Consider the following 22,259-nt stretch of genomic DNA (forward strand, 5'->3'; position numbering starts at 1 on the left):
GCAAAGATAGCAAGAAATTGGATATTGAGGAGACCTTCCCCCTCCTCTATTCCTCGGCCTTTTACTAGCATGATATAATTTTAATACCTTATTTCTCCTTCCTCTTATCCCATTTGCAAAATTTATACTTGTGTAACTGATTGAGGTTTGCCGTGATAACACAGTAAAGGATTCAACATATGCAAGTCTTAATCTTTTTAAATGGTTTTAGACCAGCCGTCAATAACTAGGGTTACTGATTAACTGCCTCCAGGTAGCTTGGGCTCTTTCTTATTTCCCTGAATACCAGCATGAGTAAACCTTAGTATAAATCGGTCAGTTATACTTGCCCCTGGACGTTTATACTGAGGAAGTGTTCTACATTCCATAAAAACATATAGAGCACCAGCATGATTGTAGTGGGGTGACTGGAACTGGGACAGTCATGAGTGGCAGCTGTCTCAGACTTGCTACAAGGACTTAGTGATTTACTTTGTACGAAATGTCAGCCTCTCGGAGATCTGGCCTTCCTTCGCTCATTCTATTCCAAAGCTGTGTTGGATGCTCCTCTGACATGTTGGCAGGACGGACTAAGACACCCCAGCACTCTGAGCTGTTAGACTCTCTGATACACGAAAGGATGTGCGCTCTGGCTCCATCAGGTGCTGCCTGCTGGGTTGCCCCAGAGATTTTCCAGATCTAGGAATGTCTTTGTGTGATGCCATCAACTGTAGTTATTTTGTCTCAATGGTCCTCCCCACACCATGCGTGTTTGATGACACAGGGAAAGAAACATGACTTGTCCATCTGTAAGTACTTGTCTTGTTAAGAGGCTTGATCTAGTGAATGTCGGCGATACAAATAGTCGATATGGTGATACTTTCATCCAATGATTCGAGTGTAAGCTGGGTACAGCCTATGCAGAGAGCACCGTTATAACATAGAGGTCATAACATTGTAAAGGAGGTGGCTTGGTGGTCAAATAACCACCTGTATATTAATGAGAAATGTTAATTCTTAGCAGATTTTAATTTAGGGCTGATTCCTGGCTGACCCCTAATTTCCATGATATCGGTCCTACTATTTCACTCTGCCGCTATGATTACAAGGACCCTGGATTTGAATGAAACACTGGCTTACTTAGCAAGCTTGTACTGCTTCTGCAGCCAATGTAGTTGGACAACTGTCTAATGAACAAACGTCATGCAGCAAAACTGTTTAAGTTCAGTGTGTTTTCTGGGCTACAGCTGCCAGGCTTTATAAGCTTTTGAGTAGCTGGTAGAAATCTAAATCCTCCTAGGGGGCCTCTAGCAGGGCCAGCATTAGACTTGCTGGGGCACAGGGCAGCAAATCGAAGTCCCACTGCATGGAGCTGAAACCCAGGTCCCTGAGCCCTGCCACCTGGGGCTGAAGCCTGAGCAATGTAGCTTCATGGGGGGGGGCCCTGTGACATGTCAGTCGACCACCTATTATTTGATCACTGTTAAATATTGTCAAATATTCCAGCAAGAAGGTCTTGCTGTAGGCAGCCACCTAAATATTTCATTGCATCATGATACCCCATTAGGCTGGTTAAATGTCATTTTACTACCTGTTTTGCCATCTGGTGGTTGTGGGGCAGGGGGAGGGGAAGAAAGACCAAATAATTGAATATAAAGCCTCTTGATTGCCTGAAATCTTCTACAATATCTTTCTTTGTATAGCAGGCCATAAACCTATGGGGTGGCTTACAAAGCACATTAAACAAGTTAAGACACAATCCTTGCCCTGAAGAGTTTATAGTCTAAACTAACTAGACAAACCTATAGAAACTAACCAGAAGGCAGTGCGGGAGGGACTTCATTTCATTGTATAACATTTTTTCTGTGCTAAAATAACTCAGTCAAATCTGGGTTTTTGCTAATTATACATAAATATCTATCTAAGGCTAAGCCAAATGGAGACCATCAGGTCTTTCTCTTTTTGTTACTGTTCTAGTAAATTAGTGCTTTAAAATATTAGACCATTTTTGACATGTGACCATGCTTGACCAATAGTTGACTGATCAATTATTTTTGGACCAGTCAAATGTCCCAACCCTACGGTAAATGAATCTGAGCTTTTGACAGATATGATTATTGCAGTAGAGGAATCTCTCTGGCTAGCTCCCCAGGAAGTTCTGAAAATGCCATGTGTCCCCATAAGAAGCATTAAGATGGATTAAAAGCTGACAGTTTGATTAATGCTGTGCAGCTAATGTCCTTCTACTGTTCCTTCCCTTCTGTAATGGGGCATGCAGGCCAGGTCTGGCATGTGTGCAGTTATCTGCAGCTAGGATGATTGCTAAAGAGTCCTGACTTTTCAGAGTGTGAAACACCCAGAGCTCCGGTAGAGCAATTCAAAGATCCAGACACTTACTTGGATAAGGCATTAAGCATAACCTACATTCTACCTTCTGTTAGGTCCATGCAACCCCACTGGCTCAAATTTCAGATGTGGCACTAACTATTTCCAAAGTGGGGAAAGGCACTATGGCGCTCAAAGGTAGTTAAGCTCCTAACTTCCATTGATTTCAAGAGCCTAAATACTTTGGAGGGTCTGGGCTTAAGTGTGTCTAGAATTAAAAATCCCCCCCAATCAGTCTGGTAGCTGGAAGACAAATGAACTCCTGGTGTGAGGAGGGATGTGGAGAAGAGAGATCAGATCACTAGGTTGGGAAGAGTCAGATTCACACTTTGATTTGCTTGATGCACTTGAGTTCATATTGCCAAGTCCTGCTGCAGGACCAGTTGCTGCTCTGGCCCATTTTGCTAGCAAGGCAGAGCTGTTTTGGGTTGCATACTGCAGAAATTCAGCAGAGACTGAATGCTGCAACAATAGAGAACATTGACAGACCATATGCTCTTGTTTTAGAACACTGAGGGTATGTCTACACTACGGAATAAGGTCGAATTTATAGAAGTCGGTTTTTTAGAAATCGGTTTTATATATTCGAGTGTGTCTCCCCACAGAAAATGCTCTAAGTGCATTAAGTGCATTAACTCGGCGGAGCGCTTCCACAGTACCGAGGCTAGAGTTGACTTCCGGAGCGTTGCACTGTGGGTAGCTATCCCACAGTTCCTGCTGTCTCCGCTGCCCATTGGAATTCTGGGTTGAGATCCCAATGCCTGATGGGGCTAAAACATTGTCGCGGGTGGTTCTGGGTACATATCGTCAGGCCCCCGTTCCCTCCCTCCCTCCGTGAAAGCAAGGGCAGACAATCATTTCGCGCCTTTTTTCCTGAGTTACCTGTGCAGACGCCATACCACTGCAAGCATGGAGCCCGCTCAGGTAACCGTCACCCTATGTCTCCTGGGTGCTGGCAGACGCGGTACGGCTTTGCTGCACAGTAGCAGCAACCCATTGCCTTCTGGCAGCAGACGGTGCAATACGACTGGTAGTCGTCCTCGTCGTGTCCGAGGTGCTCCTGGCCACGTCGGCTGGGAGCGCCTGGGCAGACATGGGCGCAGGGACTAAATTTGGAGTGACTTGACCAGGTCATTCTCTTTAGTCCTGCAGTCAGTCCTATTGAACCGTCTTATGGTGAGCGGGCAGGCGATACGGACTGCTAGCAGTCGTACTGTACCATCTTCTGCCGAGCAGCCATGAGGTGTGGATGGCATGCAGTCCTTCTGCACCGTCTGCTGCCAGCCAAAGATCTAAAAGATAGATGGAGTGGATCAAAACAAGAAATAGACCAGATTTGTTTTGTACTCATTTGCTTCCCCCCGTCCCCTGTCTAGGGGACTCATTCTTCTAGATCACACTGCAGTCACTCGCAGAGAAGGTGCAGCGAGGTAAATCTAGCCATGTATCAATCAGAGGCCAGGCTAACCTTCTTGTTCCAATAAGGACAATAACTTAGGTGCACCATTTCTTATTGGAACCCTCCGTGAAGTCCTGCCTGAAATACTCCTTGATGTAAAGCCACCCCCTTTGTTGATTTTAGCTCCCTGAAGCCAACCCTGTAAGCCGTGTCCTCAGTCGCCCCTCCCGGCGTCAGAGCAACGGCAAACAATCGGGCATCTGAGAGTGCTGTCCAGAGCAGTCACAATGGAGCACTCTGATGGGGCTAAAACATTGTCGCGGGTGGTTCTGGGTACGTATCGTCAGGCCCCCGTTCCCTCCCTCCATCCGTGAAAGCAAGGGCAGACAATCATTTCGCGCCTTTTTTCCTGAGTTACCTGTGCAGACGCCATACCACGGCAAGCATGGAGCCCGCTCAGGTAACCGTCACCCTATGTCTCCTGGGTGCTGGCAGATGCGGTACGGCTTTGCTGCACAGTAGCAGCAACCCATTGCCTTCTGGCAGCAGACGGTGCAATACGACTGGTAGTCGTCCTCGTCGTGTCCGAGGTGCTCCTGGCCACGTCGGCTGGGAGCGCCTGGGCAGACATGGGCGCAGGGACTAAATTTGGAGTGACTTGACCAGGTCATTCTCTTTAGTCCTGCAGTCAGTCCTATTGAACCGTCTTATGGTGAGCGGGCAGGCGATACGGACTGCTAGCAGTCGTACTGTACCATCTTCTGCCAGGCAGGCAAGAGGTGAGGATTGCTAGCAGTCATATTGTACCATCTTCTGCCGAGCAGCCATGAGATGTGGATGGCATGCAGTCCTTCTGCACCATCTGCTGCCAGCCGAAGATGTAAAAGATAGATGGAGTGGGTCAAAACAAGAAATAGACCAGATTTGTTTTGTACTCATTTGCCTCCTCCCCTGTCTAGGGGACTCATTCCTCTAGGTCACACTGCAGTCACTCACAGAGAAGGTGCAGCGAGGTAAATCTAGCCATGTATCAATCAGAGGCCAGGCTAACCTCCTTGTTCCAATAAGAACGATAACTTAGGTGCACCATTTCTTATTGGAACCCTCCGTGAAGTCCTGCCTGAAATACTCCTTGATGTACAGGCACCCCCTTTGTTGATTTTAGCTCCCTGAAGCCAACCCTGTAAGCCGTGTCGTCAGTCGCCCCTCCCTCCGTCAGAGCAACGGCAGACATTCGTTCCGCGCCTTTTTTCTGTGCGGACGCCATACCAAGGCAAGCATGGAGGCCGCTCAGCTCACTTTGGCAATTAGGAGCACATTAAACACCACACGCATTATCCAGCAGTATATGCAGCACCAGAACCTGGCAAAGCGATACCGGGCGAGGAGGCGACGTCAGCGCGGTCACGTGAGTGATCAGGACATGGACACAGATTTCTCTGAAAGCATGGGCCCTGCCAATGCATGCATCATGGTGCTAATGGGGCAGGTTCATGCTGTGGAACGCCGATTCTGGGCTCGGGAAACAAGCACAGACTGGTGGGACTGCATAGTGTTGCAGGTCTGGGACGATTCCCAGTGGCTGCGAAACTTTCGCATGCGTAAGGGCACTTTCATGGAACTTTGTGACTTGCTTTCCCCTGCCCTGAGGCGCATGAATACCAAGATGAGAGCAGCCTTCACAGTTGAGAAGCGAGTGGCGATAGCCCTGTGGAAGCTTGCAACGCCAGACAGCTACCTGTCAGTTGGGAATCAATTTGGAGTGGGCAAATCTACTGTGGGGGCTGCTGTGATGCAAGTAGCCCACGCAATCAAAGATCTGCTGATATCAAGGGTAGTGACCCTGGGAAATGTGCAGGTCATAGTGGATGGCTTTGCTGCAATGGGATTCCCTAACTGTGGTGGGGCTATAGACGGAACCCATATCCCTATCTTGGCACCGGAGCACCAAGCCGCCGAGTACATAAACCGCAAGGGGTACTTTTCGATAGTGCTGCAATCTCTGGTGGATCACAAGGGACGTTTCACCAACATCAACATGGGATGGCCGGGAAAGGTGCATGATGCTCGCATCTTCAGGAACTCTGGTCTGTTTCAAAAGCTGCAGGAAGGGACTTTATTCCCAGACCAGAAAATAACTGTTGGGGATGTTGAAATGTATCCTTGGGGACCCAGCCTACCCCTTAATGCCATGGCTCATGAAGCCGTACACAGGCAGCCTGGACAGTAGTCAGGAGCTGTTCAACTACAGGCTGAGCAAGTGCAGAATGGTGGTAGAATGTGCATTTGGATGTTTAAAGGCGCGCTGGCGCAGTTTACTGACTCGCTTAGACCTCAGCGAAACCAATATTCCCACTGTTATTACTGCTTGCTGTGTGCTCCACAATATCTGTGAGAGTAAGGGGGAGACGTTTATGGCGGGGTGGGAGGTTGAGGCAAATCGCCTGGCTGCTGGTTACGCGCAGCCAAACATCAGGGCGGTTAGAAGAGCACAGGAGGGCGCGGTACGCATCAGAGAAGCTTTGAAAACCAGTTTCATGACTGGCCAGGCTACGGTGTGAAAGTTCTCTTTGTTTCTCCTTGATGAAACCCCCTGCCCCTTGGTTCACTCTACTTCCCTGTAAGCTAACCACCCGCCCCTCCTCCCTTCAATCACCGCTTGCAGAGGCAATAAAGTCATTGTTGCTTCACATTCATGCATTCTTTATTCATTCATCACACAAATAGGGGGATGACTACCAAGGTAGCCCAGGAGGGGTGGTGGAGGAGGGAAGGAAAATGCCACACAGCACTTTAAGCACAGCACTTTAAAAGTTTACAACTTTAAAATTTATTGAATGACAGCCTTCTTTTTTTTGGGCAATCCTCTGTGGTGGAGTGGCTGGTTGGCCGGAGGCCCCCCCACCGCGTTCTTGGGCGTCTGGGTGTGGAGGCTATGGAACTTGGGGAGGAGGGCGGTTGGTTACAGAGGGGCTGCAGTGGCAGTCTGTGCTCCAGCTGCCTTTGCTGCAGCTCAACCATACACTGGAGCATACTGGTTTGGTCCTGCAGCAGCCTCAGCATTGAATCCTGCCTCCTCTCATCACGCTGCCGCCACATTTGAGCTTCAGCCCTCTCTTCAGCCCGCCACCTCTCCTCCCGGTCATTTTGTGCTTTCCTGCACTCTGACATTATTTGCCTCCACGCATTTGTCTGAGCTCTGTCAGTGTGGGAGGACAGCATGAGCTTGGAGAACATTTCATCGCAAGTGCGTTTTTTTTTCTTTCTAAGCTTCACTAGCCTCTGGGAAGGAGAAGATCCTGTGATCATTGAAACACATGCAGCTGGTGGAGAAAAAAAAAGGGACAGCGGTATTTAAAAAGACACATTTTATAAAACAGTGGCTACTCTTTCAGGGTAAACCTTGCTGTTAACATTACATACACAGCACATGTGCTTTCGTTACAAGGTCGCATTTTGCCTCCTCCCACCGCGTGACTACCCCCTCAACCTTCCCCCCTCCCTGTGGCTAACAGCGGGGAACATTTCTGTTTAGCCACAGGCAAACAGCCCAGCAGGAATGGGCTCCTCTGAGTGTCCCCTGAAGAAAAGCACTCTATTTCAACCAGGTGACCATGAATTATATCTCTCTCCTGAGGATAACACAGAGAGATAAAGAACAGATGTTGTTTGAATGCCAGCAAACATACACTGCAATGCTTTGTTCTACAATGATTCCCGAGTACGTGTTACTGGCCTGGAGTGGTAAAGTGTCCTACCATGAAGGACGCAATAAGGCTGCCCTCCCCAGAAACCTTTTGCAAAGGCTTTAGGACTACATCTAGGAGAACCGCAAATGCCAGGGCAAAGTAATCCTTTCACATGCTTGCTTTTAAACCATGTATAGTATTTTAAAAGGTACACTCACCAGAGGTCCCTTCTCCGCCTGCTGGGTCCAGGAGGCAGCCTTGGGTGGGTTCGGGGGGTACTGGCTCCAGGTCTAGGGTGAGAAACAGTTCCTGGCTGTCAGGGAAAACCGGTTTCTCCGCTTGCTTGCTGTGAGCTATCTACAACCTCCTCCTCCTCATCATCTTCTTCGTCCCCAAAACCTGCTTCCGTATTGCCTCCATCTCCATTGAAGGAGTCAAACAACACGGCTGGGGTAGTGGTGGCTGAACCCCCTAAAATGGCATGCAGCTCATCATAGAAGCGGCATGTTTGGGGCTCTGACCCAGAGCGGCTGTTCGCCTCTCTGGTTTTCTGGTAGGCTTGCCTCAGCTCCTTCAGTTTCACGCGGCACTGCTTCGGGTCCCTGTTATGGCCTCTGTCCTTCATGCCCTGGGAGATTTTGACAAAGGTTTTGGCATTTCGAAAACTGGAACGGAGTTCTGATAGCACGGATTCCTCTCCCCAAACAGCGATCAGATCCCGTACCTCCCGTTCGGTCCATGCTGGAGCTCTTTTGCGATTCTGGGACTCCATCATGGTCACCTGTGCTGATGAGCTCTGCACAGCTCTGCCACGCTGGCCAAACAGGAAATGAGATTCAAAAGTTCGCAGTTCTTTTCCTGTCTACCTGGCCAGTGCATCTGAGTTGAGAGTGCTGTCCAGAGCGGTCATAATGGAGCACTCTGGGATAGCTCCCGGAGGCCAATACCATCGAATTGTGTCCACAGTACCCCAAATTCGAGCCGGCAACGTCGATTTAAGCGCTAATCCACTTGTCAGGGGTGGAGTAAGGAAATCGATTTTAAGAGCCCTTTAAGTCGAAATAAAGGGCTTCATTGTGTGGACGGGTGCAGGTTTACATCGATTTAACGCTGCTAAATTCGACCTAAAGTCCTAGTGTAGACCAGGGCTAACCCTCTGGCGGTGGGGAGTGAGTAAATAGCTTGTCTAAGGAGTGGGAGAACCTTGACTGAGTCAGTGACTTGAGTCACTGCCTTGGGGTGGTAGGAGTACCATTCACATCACCTGGAAGACAGGTGAGCATCTGTTCAGCATTCAGATCCCACTATTCCAAAGCAGAGTGGGAAAATAGACCAGCGTGATTGTCTTGCTTGGAAATATGGCTGTCTGCATGGCTGTGGTCCTAGTTATCCACAAATAATTCAGAAAGACTTCTTGGTGCTTGTCAGCTATTTTTGTAGTAGCTCCAAATCATCAGCAAAAATTAACACCCCCACGTGGAAAGGACATCATGCCACCAGATGAGTCATGTGGCCCAGCATCTACAATGTCCTATGATATTAGGTTTCACCATTAAGCATGAAAAAGCAGGCTCAGGAAGTGGAAGGTCATCCTATTTTCTGGTATTCATGTGATTCATGAAACGTCTTTAATCCTCAAATGATGTAACTGTGAACTAAGCAAGACAATGCCCTGGGTTTTTAGGTAGAAAGGCATTTGTTTTGGTTCATAAATCCAATCTTTGCACTCACATCACATGAAGAGCCACTTGATCCGAAGTAAAACAAATCTTGGTGTGTGCTCAGTAAAACTGCCGCTGTAAGAATCACTGCGGAGTGGCTGTTCTTTTATCTCCTTTTCTATCCTCTGATGCGTTCTTGCAGTGACCCTAAGAACCCTTACCCATCTCCAACCCTCCCAGTGAATGGCTGTCTCAGCTTCCATCCTTCTAGCTGAGGACTGTACGGGGTGAACTTTTAAAACTGTTATTTAATTGGCTGGTAGAGCATCACATTCTTATTTCACTCCCTTCCCCAGGGATGAGCTTGCTGGCTCCATAGCACTGGCTTGCTGCAAATGCAACAAATACTACAAATAGAACTTGCACTAGACTAAAGGGTCTATTGGCTATGGTGCAGGTTGTGTTCAGGAGATGATCTAGCTGGAAGAATCCACTTCAATACTTTCCTGCTCACCTAAATTAATTTAAACTAATTTCTTCAGTACTGGACACATGCAGTCTGACCATCTGCCGGAGTTTGGCAGACCATTTATTGAAAGGTGGTTGGACTTGCTTATTCCAGCGCTATGTTTAGTCACCAGTTTACTGATCTCCCTTGTGCCATCTTTATTACGGTCTCCAGGGTTCTGGCAAAGCCTAACCCCAGTGTTAATGACTCATTAGCAGAAATACTTCGCAATATCAGCTAAAAGTTTTCTCATGCCTCTGAGCTTTAATGCTGTCTCAACTATGGCATACATTCATGAGGTCTAAAATCCCTTGTAACCTCCACAGTCTAAAACCTCAAACACTTAATCTCACATATTTTATCTGTTGCATAAGATATTTGAAAGCTTATCTTAATTTGAGGGGAAATCTAACTTGGAGTAAGGCTAGTCCAGATGACAACATTTTAAGTCCTGTTAAAGTGCTGTTGTGCTTTGAGCATTGTTTGTGTATAGTGCATACCAGTTTGGTGGTACAAATGACATTTGCTGTTCATGGTCAGGCCTTCAGGCCACTTAATCTAGTAGCCAGTATCAGAGGATCCAGAATTCATAATACACCTGGTCAGTAGCCAAAGTGTACACATTGCAGGGGCAATTTATTGCTAATTGTCTCAAAGCCTACCTGACTCGGTGAATTGCCCTGATAGGGCTAATCCTCTGTTTTGCTAAAAATCCGGTATGTGAATGGTTCAAGCAGTGCTCGCTGCTGGCTTTAATACCAGCTGCCTGGATGATTTTGCTGTACACAAGCAACAGTAGATTCTAGTATTTTTATAGAATGCCAGGTTAATGCAAACTACAGCCTTTCTGCTGTATCTGCCAGTTCACCTCAAGCTGCCTTTTGCAGCTCCACAGGAACTGAGACCTGAGGACTTCTGCCATCTAATCTCCTCTCTGTCACATCTGGCCTTCATGTCACTTGACTCTGACATCCCTGTAGGTAAAATCAGATATTGCCTATGGGGGTGTTGTGAGAGTGAGTGTCCAGGAAGCATTAAGTGCTATGGATTGTATACAGGTGGGATAAGGACAGGGTGATAAAGGGAGGAGAATACAAGTGGGTGGGGAGGGTGGACAACGGAATAGGGGATGAATAAGATTCCAGAAATGAAAAGAAAGGAGATGTTGCTCTTCAGAGACTGAAAAGTATTGACTATAAAAGCATGGGATAATATCACTTTATTCCTTTCTTGCCTTCCATTTATAGGGCTAATGGATGTAGTGGGGGGTTGACAAGAGAAAGTCCAACTCAAGTGACTCCTTTCTGCTCACCGTTTCCTACCAGATGTCCTATCTTTCCAAGCTCAGGGGTGAGGATGGGGTGGCTGTCTCTGGCACTTACGTTAATATTGCGGGTGACTGTGGATTCTATAGTGGAGGGACTGGAAGAATCTGAATAATGCAATTTGTCAAATGTGCACAGTCTTCTTCTGGCTGGGGACCTGGTGGAGGGCCTGTCCCTGTTGATCTGAAGGAAGAACCTTCAAAACAGCTGTGCGTTGCTTCTCGTGCCCCTTCAGAGGCTGATGGTGGTCCAAAGATGACCTCTGTCCCACCCCCTATAAAATGAACCCACTGCGTTAGCGTGAGCCTTCCCAAGATACTGTGGCCAGCCCTGTGCATGATGGTGACCACAGTGAATGGGCATTGGTGGGGCAAAAATAGGGTATCTTTAGAGCTGTTTACATATTCACTGCAAAATGCTGCTCTTAAATAACTGACGCAGATAGTCGGAGCATCTTAAATCCAGTTTAGTAATGGACGTCATGTAAAACTCACATAAATGGGATGCAGAGTTCTGAGCCTTTCATGTGGCTTTCCTTTTTAAAGACCAGTCACAGAACAAAACTGCACAAAGCATGATACATGCTGAAATTCCTTAACTGATTATCAACACAACTTTAATCTGGTTTCATAAGAGTGTCGAGTTATTTAATCATTTGAATGGAGTTTAAACCTATTTACAAAGGAAGGAAACAAATGAAACTAACCATTGAACAGGCACCAAATCAAATATCAAAAGTGATACTCGTGACTTAAAGAAATCTAACTTTACTAGTTGAGAGGCTGGGTTCATTTTAACAGATCCAGCAGAGCAAAATTCCATTCCCAGTCCCTCTTCAGTTTGAACATTGTGTGCCTGGGGCTTGTAAAATCTTTGGGGCAAGGACCTTATTTTCATATGTATTTTAATACATAGATGCTGGCCTACAGTGAATATTTCCAGACAACTTGCCTGTCTCAGGGCTATTGAGTTAAGGATTTGTAAAATCTCTCATTAAAAGCCCTGGAAATGCTGCTTATTACACCAAAATTACCTGGTATCCTTAACACAGCGGAGGCATATTCAGTCAAGGCATCTTTCCTTTGTCCGCCTATCTATGATCCTTTCTTCATTTGATGCATGCTTATAAAGAAACACCAGACCTTGAACATTCTTGTCGGAGTCCGCCTGCTGCCTAGGCACATGTCATGCCACCTTGGATGGTAGGTTGGGACTTGGGTTACAATCAGAGGGAGCTCTTGGACACAAGGCTCTGTGTAATCTGGATCTGGTGGAAGTACTTCTCCAATTAGAATAGCTTAAAATCTTGTTGCTTTCTCCAGCACTTTTGCTGTCTGAGCCATGTTACTTAATAGACCCTCTTCCTCTTCCTTATTTTGAAGAAAGAAAAGGAGGACTTGTGGCACCTTAGAGACTAACAAACTTATTTGAGCATAAGCTTTTGTGAGCTACAGCTCACTTCATCGGATGCATTCAGTGGAAATTTTGCTTGTCTGAGGACAAACAAGCGGAGTCTTGTAGCTCATGCAGTATCCTTTCTCTTCTGGCTTATGCCTGATTGAGTAGTGGCTGAAGGGGAAACGCCAAAGCTGATGCACTGATGTCCATTTGAAGACGCTCTTGTGCCAAATAGGACTTGACAATTGCAAACCACAAGCTATGTCCTCTTGATATCAGATGAGTCCCTGACCGTCGTCAAGCTGTAAGGTTCCCTCTGCCCCCTCCCCAGCTTAGTAGAGTCCAGTGCCCTTTTCCAGATATACCTATGACATGCTTTACCTTGAAGGAGCATCCTGTAACCCCCACATTCCTCATTTTTATATAATTGTGAGCTTGCATAAAACATGCCTTGTAAGGTATCCGGGGAAAGGTTATGATCTGCTGAAAGTCATTTCTCTATCCATAATGTATATCATTAATGCATATGAAGTTGAGAATTGTGTTGTATGGTTGTCACTAAAACATGCTGTAAGCTGGGGAATCAGCTAGATATTCGCTCCCCAGAGGCAACAGCAAGGAAAGTAACTAACGCCCGGGCAGGGTTTCAAACAACCCATCAACAGCCATTGTCACGCAAGGGAGCTACAATTCAATGACTCGCCTGCATGAGACCACACCAAGGGATTGCTAAACCTTGCCTGGAGACTAAGCAATGCCCTGACATGCCTGGACTTTTGTGTTTTCTAAGCATCTGGACTGAGGGTATAAAACACAGAGTGGACACATACTGGGCCCTTCTGCCCCCACCTACACTGCAAGCAACCAGGACTCTGAAGAAGATTGAAGACTCCAACAGAGGAGATTGGCCCAAGTTTAAGGAACAAGCCTGTATATTAAGGACTGAAATATCCAGTGGGGTGAGGAAAAAAGGCTTAGTCTAGTTGCTGCCCAGTCTAATAGGGCTGAGAGTTTAGACTGCATGCTTATGTTTTATTTCTTTTGGTAACTCACTCTGACTTTTGCCTATCACTTTTGTAGTCAATAAATTTGTTTTACTGTTTATCTTTACCAGTGCGTTTGTATGAAGCGTGGGGCAGATCTGCTCAGGTCTGGCACAGGCTGGTGTATGTCAACTTTCCGTTACTGAAGTGGTGAAACAATTAATAAACCTGCACTGCCCAGCTTGAGCAGTGCAAGACCTGAGGTACAGTGCTGGGAGGATTTGGTTCTGGTGCCTTTCTCTGTGATTAATGAGTGGCTCTGGGAGCATTCGTGCAGTATAGCCAGGTGTGGGGCTCCCCATGCTTTTGTGTTGAGTGATCACAGCGCCTGGAGGGGTTTGCTGCTGGTCATTAGCTAGGTATTGAGAGACAGCCCCGGCTGGAGAGCATTAAGGGGGCACAGCGGTCCCACAGTCCCAGCTGCATCCCCAGGGCGATCCCATTACACATTAGTAGCGAAATAGTCTCGATCCATGCAGGTAGGGTTCTTCGGGGGTCAGTGGGCCTCATGTAGATCAGCCTGCAGGATCAATATTATCTCCCTCCTCCAAGCCTGTATTGCTCTTGTCAGTGCTGCTGACATCTGTACCTCCAATGAGCAGGCTTTTCTGGGGCAGTGCAGTTGTACAAACAAACGTAGCCAAGTTGAATCCAGAGATAGAGGTGCTCTCTCTGGCTTTCCAAAGAATCTTTTTAGGGTCTTGTATCCTGCTGTGGCTATGGAATTTGAGAAAAAAATTGCCTTAAATTGCCTTCCATTCTCATTGGAATGAGGATTCTGCTAGATTCTTATCAGGCTTCAACCTGGATAGCTTGTTGCAGCTCGAATACAGGCAGATTAAAGGGAAGCATGTTGTGGCCGCTCAAATTACTGTCTTAGACAAAGCTGCTTATGGCAAAACTCAGAGTTTCCTGTTCTGTTTGTGCCACCTGAGCACCTGTCCTGGCCACTCTGTTTACTTCCGCTGCTCTCAGCATATGCTTTAGTTCATGCTGTCTCTCCTTCCCTAGGTCTGGAACAGCCCTGTATGCAAAGGTTTCCCAGAGCTTGGCTATCCCATGCACTCATCTGTGTTGTGATTTGTCCTTGGTTGCATTAGACTGTAAGCGCTTCAGGGCAGAGAATGGTTGGTGTGAGGAAAATTAGTTTGAACAAGATTCTACCCTCCATTGCTGGCTTGATCAAAGACAGTGTCTGCATTTAGCATGTGTGTGAAAAGTGTGGTGTGAACACTGAGTGTGAGTCAGCATGCTCTTGTTAAAGTGACTGGAGAAGCCAGCTCCGTGTATCAAGCTGAGCCCACTGTACCTGCATGTGCTGAAGCTGGTAGCGCAGTGACCACTAGTTCAAATCCAAAACAAGCACCTCATCGTGCAAAATGGAGCAGCTCCGCCCCAAATACCCTCGAAGGCCAGGCTGTCTGCATCTTCTTAACCTGCTCTACTTTTTAATAAAGTTAGTTCTCACTAAAGGAATTTGATAAAAGACCGAGCTCCCAGGTTCACAAGGGGGCTTTAACTGTGCCAAAAAAAAAAGTTCAGCATATGAAGAGCCTTCTTCCAGTTTAGCCCTTAGTATGACCAGTGTAAGGATCGCTTGTCTGTTTTGTCTTGTACACTTTAAAAGCTGCTCCGTAACGAGTCCATTGCATCAATGACAGTAAAATCACTGTCTTCTGTGAGAGGGAACAATACAGGTGTGATAAAGCCTAGCCCAAATGTCTGCTTTCTCTTACAGAATGTGAGGATTGACCCCAATAGCATCGCCTTCAGTATGTGGAAAGACGTTCCTGTTCCTTTTTACCTGTCAGCCTTCTTCTTTGAGGTGATGAATCCAACAGAGATTCGTCTGGGAGCCAAGCCAGTGGTGAATCAGCGTGGGCCTTATGTTTACAGGTCTAGTATTGCTATTGGCAGAATCCCCTTCATACAAGCTGAGCCAAAATGAAGGGTTCACTGTTAGACTTTTATTCCTGAAGTTCTGCTCCAGCTTGGTGAAGGTTTACGTGGGGCTGAGTGATGCAGATCCAGGGGGAAGAATAGTTGAAATCCATGCCAGGGCTTCTGTCTCATACATCACTGAACCCAGACAAGGCAGGACAGGGAACAGTTTAAGTCGTCTTTTAATCCTCCAGCTCATGGCTGTCAATTAAAACAGAGCTAGCTAAGATGATCAAGGTTGTAAGCAGAGCTGAGCAAACAAGAGAGCAGCTAGGAGGCACAGGAGAAAAATGCACAGTAAAAACTGAAGTCTGAAAGAACGACTTTTCTTTTTTTAAACTCCAGCTGTAATACTTCAGGCCAATATTTTGGTTGCCAAATTGAGGTGCACCCCTTACACTCACTCACTCGCTCTTAATAAGCCTGACTTTTTCCAAAAGTACCAGGCACCTGTCCTCTGAAATCTGGCCTTTTTTAAAGGGAGCAGAAATGTTAAGGAGTACATCCAAAAATCAGTAACTTTTTGAAAATCTTGGCTTTGGTGCGTTTGCAGGGGGAGGCATTAGACCAGATGGCCTTCCATTTGTTAACAGTAATCTTACCAGATGTCCCTGACACAAACTTGTACCCAAAGTCAGTTCAGTAGACCAAGAAAGATTGTGTGGGAAGATTAGCTCTCTTTAATCCCTTTTTGGTTGGGTAGGATTTGGGAGCGTGACTGTATATACACATCGGCGTTGCCGTCCGAACGGGCAAGTCAGCACTCTGCTAAAGCCATGTTGATTACCTGTAGGTTGAGATATCTTAACATGCTTTCAGTTTTGAGTAGGTTTATTATGAGCCTACAAACTGAATAAAGGCAAAGCTGCTTAATATAAGTGTGTGTTCCAGCAGATTAGGATTAATCAAGACTCTTGTCCTTTCTCTGCTGTAATTATTGGGTCTCTATTCTTACCTGGCTCACACAATACGAGGCTTTCTTTTGGGCTTCCACTGATTCAAAGCGGCATAATTAGCTAGTTCTCCAGAATCCCACAACGTGCACACTTTGTGTCACAAACTAAAAACTCCCAGCCCCAGGGGAGCAGGTCTACTGTGCTGTATTTGCCACATGAACCTTGAATTGAATCCCGGATCTTAACTTAAATCCGCATGGGAATTCTGCCAGTTGGATGTGCTAGATGTTGGGTTGATATCTGCCTTGGGGCGGCGTGGGGAGATTAACTCTTACCATCCTGTCTCCTTTCTGTTGGGCTCCCCAGTGAGTAGGGTTGTGCATTCCTGCCCCTTGTTAATAGCTGTGATTTGCTGAATTTGTGCAAACTGGTAGTAGACAACTCTGTTCTTTTCTCAGATTGGGGGAGGGGACGATATTCAAGTCACACAAGCAGTTTGCATTTGATTGTCAACTGGTTTGGAAGGTAACTAGCTACTAATAACAAATAGCTGCTGCCATAGATGGGTTCTAGTGTTTCCCAGAATGCACTGATCTTTCAGATCCCTGTCTGCTAGCAACAGAATCTCTCCACTAGCAAAGGGTGTTAAATCAAGTAGCCAGGCACTCTGCTCTTCATCTCAATTCTTGGCCTGATTTTACTTTCTGTTCCCCAGATGACTCCCTTCCTTTATGTTGCATTTCACTCTGGCTTCCTGTTTGTCTTCTCTGCTACATATCCTGCCTCCTCCCCTCTGCTTTTCACTCTTCTGCGCAGGATTGTACTAGAGCTGGCTTTCTGCAATTCAAGAAGTGCTTCAGGACTGCTCTTTTATATCAGACTGAGAACAGCAGAGAGGTGGCCACTTATAATGGCTATATTCCCACCACAAATCTCATCCCAGACTCCCCATCCCAAAGCCAAATCTCTTGAAATGGTTCCTACAGAATATGTCATGAAGTGCCGGATAAGCACCTACTCCTTTTGCAGAAGAGAACCTAATAGCAACTTCAGCCATGGAGTTAATGAAGCCAGAACTGAAAGGGCACTAGTGATGTGCTAGCAAAACCTTAGCATGTTGTGTGAGCTTTACTCTGACTCCTGCAGCATGGGGGTGGGAGATATGTAATCTGGAGTTGTTGGAGAAAGTCCCCCAATGACTACTTATGCCTGGTGGGTTTATTTTTTTTTGTTTTTTTTTTTAAATAGAGAGTACAGGTTTAAAACAAATATAACGTTCCATGATAATGGTACAGTTTCCTTCCTGGAATACCGGAGGTTTTACTTCCAGCCAGACCTGTCTCACGGGATGGAAGAGGATTACATTGTTGTGCCAAACATCCTTGTGATGGTAAGACTACTTTAAACTCCGGAGGGGTTTTACTTACTCTTGTGTCTGCAGGGGTTGGGAGTTACTCTGCTGCAGTACCCTAAAATGACACTCTGCCAGCCTGCCTGGCAAAGGCTGTGCATTCCCCTGCTTAGACGATAGACACTAGACTTAAGCAAGGACCGGCTCCATATGGCTGCTGTGGCCTACAGCAGTGCTGCTCAAAATGGTGGTCCACGGACTGGTGCCGCAGACTGGAGCCATCGGCTGCTGGTCTGCGCGTACATTGGGGGGGGGGGGGGAATTGCTGGTCCCCCACATCAGAGAGCTTGAGAAGCACTGGCCTACAGGACATGGGGAACTTGTTTCTTTTTGGGGGAGTTTTGATAGCTTTGCACAGTGGTAATTACCCGCTCTTGGGTAAGCAGGAGGGGTGATTGAGCAAAATGTGGCTCCATACAGGTATAAAGGCATTCAGTCAAGACACCGATGATGGAGGGGGGCAGCCACAAAACCCAGAATTGAGCAGTCCACCTCAGAAAATACTGCCCTGTTCATCCCTACTTCCAAAACTTGGGGGAAGTGAGGGAGGGGGGTGTTTACCTCCACCCTTTCGCAGGAGTGAGCTATTTAGGCAACTAGGAAAGTGTCCAGAATGGGGTATGTTTTTGGGGGGCAGGCTCAGTTCTCAAGCAGATGAGGGATATTATTGTATTAAACCAATGGTGTGTTGCAGCCAGCGCTGAGGTAAAGCAGCTGGGGGATGGGGGGAAGCAAGCATCAAGTCTCTCTTCAGCAAAGCTCTTGGACAATAAAAGAGCCTCTACTCACACCACGTGGTACTGGAGCATGTACTGAAAGCGTCCCCATAGCACTTCAAACTGTCCCTGGAGGAGTTGGGCCTCCTCCACAGAGGACTCCTGAAAGTACCTTGGATTGTGATGATTGGTGACCTTGTTACAATGTGATTGCTGAGTGTCACTGGGTTTTGTTTTTTTCTAAAAACCAAACAAGTGTTTCCAGGGAATTGATGTGGGGGTGGGGAATGCTGGCTTTGGTTCTCTAACCTTAGCTAACCTGGGTTGAATTTAGCTTGTGACCATGTAAAACTAGGGGTCACATGGGGTTTGAATGAGAATTTAGCAGAACTCGAAGCAGAAATTATTCCTGTGTATCCTGTGCTTGCAGTGGGAGGTAACAGCAAAAGGCTCGAGGTGGGGGAAACTCTCTGGCTTGAGGAATCCATCCTGGAGCTTCAGACCAGCTGGCCAAACAATGGAGCTGACACCCACTTTCCCTTGTTACTTGTTACCATTCACTTCCTATACCAAATGGCATCCTGGTATTCCCTGTCTGAATCTCTCTCTCTACCCTAGGGGGCAGCTGTTATGCTGGAGACGTTACCTCAATTTTTGAAGATGTTAATAAGTGGCGCACTGGCTGGCTTGGGACAGGGCGCTTTTATGAACCGAACCGTGGGAGAGATCATGTGGGGCTATGACGACCCTCTTATAGACGTGCTGAACAATTTTGTGCCTGGTTTGATCCCTTTCAAGGGGAAGTTTGGCTTATTTGTGGATGTAAGTAAACCCGTGCTTGGTAACTTTAAAACCAACTCTTAGGCTACCCCTCTGCCAACATAGGATTGTTCATGCAGGTGAATGTTGCCCACAAGGCCACGGATCTCATAGCTTCTTGAAAGAGATGGGTTAAGTATTGCTGTGTTCACGTCTACACTGCTTGGAACCCTGCATCAAAGCATTGAAACAGTAGTTCATTTAGCCTCCCATATTCCTGTACCACATTATCTGTGTCTTGCATATAGGAGACCTGATGCACAGTCTTGCTTGAGGTCCCATAGTAAGTCTGTGCCAAGATTGGGGATGGAACCCTGGAGTCCTGACTCCTATTCCCCTTCTCTAAATGCTAGGCAGCATTGCCCCAGCAGGAGAGGAACTTAAAATGTCCCTAGGCATACCTCAAAGGAGTTAGTCAGCAAAGTCTTTACTAACCTGGTTAGTCTTCAGAAAGTGTCCCTAGAACTAAGCTTAGGAATGTAGCGATGCTGCCACATGCTGTCATCTTGCTGCATAGGATGGGTCCAGGGAAGTTGTTGTTCTTCTTTCTTTTGTACAGTTTAACAACTCGAATACAGGAATGTTCACAGTGTATACAGGGGCCACAGACATCAATCAAATCCACATTGTGGATACATGGAATGGATTAAAAAAGGTAAATGTACCCTTGCTTTCTAGGAAGCAACTCTAGCTTTCTAAAAAGACACCTCTTTGCCTAACATCATTCTGCTAACCAAGTCAAGAGCTCTTTTTATGGCTGACCAATTTTTTTTCTGAAGCTAAAATGGTGCCTGATGCTAGACAAAGGTCTAAGATGGGTTCTCAAATTGTGGGTTAGGAACCCAAAGTGGGTTGGGATCCTGTTTTAATGGGGTCGCCAAGGGTGGCTTAGGCTTGCTGGGGCCCAGGGCCAAAGTCCGAACCTCGTTGCCCACGGCTGAGGGGTTCAGCCCTGAGTGGCAGGGCTCAGGTTACAGGCCACCTGCCTGGGGCTAAAGTCCTTAAATGTTGAGGGAATGGACTTCCTCTTGGTGTTGGATGGGAGACAAGGTTTACATAACACTCTTTTGAAGGGTCTCTTTTTAGTTTGAGCTCTCTAGACTTCTTTGAACTGCTCTGTTGCTCACCAGGTAGAACTGCTGGAAGACTATTTTTGAAGTGGAGGATGAAGAACAAGCGAATAACTTAGGGCTAAAATGTAGAGGAAACTGTTAGCTTGGCTGTTTGGCTAACGTAGTTGTCAGTCTGGCTTTTAAATTCCTCTTTCAACTTTTCTTGCAGTTGAATTACTGGCGGTCTGATGAGTGTAACATGATCAATGGGACTTCTGGAGAGATGTGGCCTCCTTTCATGACCCCTTCCTCTTCTCTAGAGTTTTATAGTCCTGATGCCTGCCGGTAAGATTAGCTTACATTGTCTTATATGCTGCATGTCTATCCACATGACTGGAAGTGCAAAGTCTTCAGCTTTAGGATGCAAGTGGGTGGAAGATGTATGGTCTTGCTTAGTTAAATAGCTATTTTCATTATAACTCACCTGTCCTCTAAAATAACACTGATTTGTAGAACTAAACTTCAGCTACCATCCAGTGTTCAAGGTGGAGTTCTGAAGTGATCTCAAATATTCAGAGTGCAGTTGTTTGTCTGATTGGGCACGTCTTACCATCAAAAGATCTGCTGCTCTCAAAAAATGAGTCTGCACTGGTCTACTATGCTAATTGCGTTACTAGGTAGCCGTTGCAATGCAAAACAAGTTCTTGCTATGACAGCAAACAGAATTGAAAATGTTTGGATTTTTTAACTTTTTCCCAGTTACCATGCAAACTAGCTCACTAAGCCAAAGGCCGTCTTACAAGAGAAACGTAACATCTGTGTGTGCAGAAGGCATTAAGCAATACCAAGAGAACTTAGTGCTAAGGTCACAGGGTTGGGCACCCTAGTAATTAAGAGTCCCAAGACTTGGGTTGTGAGAATCAAGCAAGGATAATTTGTTGGCCTTCTCTTTCTCTAACAAAGCAGAAGGTCATCTTCCAAGGATGAGCAATATCCTGCAGGCCAAAGTAACCATCCGTTTCTCTTGGAGCTCCATGCCACGCAGCGGTCGCCACTCCCCTCCGAATAAATAGATCGCTCCGCATATGGAAGCCTGTGGAGTCTCAAGTACTCCAGTCAAGTCATAGTGCTGTGGGTCCCACTAAGGAAATGACATTGGTCACTTCCAGTTCAGTCCCCTTGCCTTGTTCTCATGCTCTTACAAACTGAAATTAACACCACGCCTATACAGAATGTTTCCCCAGTGCCTGGCATGGTATTTATATGAACCTTGCAGGCTGCTGTCTGTAAGGATCACCTGCCTTTCCTGCAGGAGAAAAAGCTTGGCTTCCTAGAAGGGAGAATGCAGGGTTAAGTACTTGGTCTCCAGTCAAGAGGTCAGTAACATGTTCTGGGATAGCAGTACTCAGAACCAGACAAGAGAGGAGCCCTGCCACTGGAAGGACTCCGACTCCTAGAGACCTGGGTGAAACTACATGAGGAAGGGGGCATGGAATCTTCTCTGCATCCCTCTTCACTTTCCTTGAGTGCAGCAATGTATTCTTTCCTGATTCCCCTCTTACCAGAGTGCCCCATAGACTTGTTTGTTTGTGCCACTGCTTAGGACCCCTGATAGAAATGCCCCAGATGCAACAGGGGTGAGAGCCTTCTCTTAAACTTGAGACTAAACAAGGGAGAGCAGATATGGCCCATCAAATAGTTTAGTGACACCACAAAGCAGCTCATCTGCACCCCTTAGTTATCTGTAAGAAGAGCTGTTTCCTTCTCTCTGATATTTCACTGTAATCCCTCTAGATCCATGAAGCTAGTGTATGAGCAGTCTGGAGTATTTAAAGGGGTGCCAACCTATCGATTTGTGGCTCCGAAGACTTTATTTGCCAACGGAACAGATTATCCTCCAAATGAAGGCTTCTGCCCCTGCAGGGAATCTGGAATCCAGAATGTCAGCACCTGTCGAATGAGTGAGTCTTGTACGTCAGTGTCTGTCCAATAGCAGCTGGAGACAGAGCTATTTTGAAACACAGTCCATTCCCTTTG

The 22,259-nt window shown here is 46.6% G+C and overlaps 1 protein-coding gene across 6 annotated transcripts in view; it reads left to right on the top strand.

The window, feature by feature from the left end:
* Positions 1–22,259, top strand: part of SCARB1 (scavenger receptor class B member 1) — a 43,310-nt gene that overhangs the window by 4,533 nt on the left and 16,518 nt on the right. For 3 of the 6 annotated variants that reach the window (XM_075120022.1, XM_075120023.1, XM_075120025.1), the window contains exons 1-7: positions 13,094–13,303; positions 15,126–15,283; positions 17,473–17,614; positions 18,970–19,173; positions 19,730–19,825; positions 20,452–20,567; positions 22,017–22,183. In XM_075120022.1, coding sequence (XP_074976123.1) covers positions 13,109–13,303; positions 15,126–15,283; positions 17,473–17,614; positions 18,970–19,173; positions 19,730–19,825; positions 20,452–20,567; positions 22,017–22,183 — 1,078 coding nt within the window. In that variant the 5' untranslated portion in view covers positions 13,094–13,108. Of the gene's footprint in view, positions 1–13,093; positions 13,304–15,125; positions 15,284–17,472; positions 17,615–18,969; positions 19,174–19,729; positions 19,826–20,451; positions 20,568–22,016; positions 22,184–22,259 lie in introns of those variants that run through there. The other 3 variants (XM_048821147.2, XM_048821148.2, XM_075120026.1) reach the window with 2 other exon arrangements.

Source organism: Caretta caretta, chromosome 15, assembly GCF_965140235.1.
Source record: "Caretta caretta isolate rCarCar2 chromosome 15, rCarCar1.hap1, whole genome shotgun sequence".
In the NCBI taxonomy this organism is placed as follows: Eukaryota; Metazoa; Chordata; order Testudines; family Cheloniidae; genus Caretta; species Caretta caretta.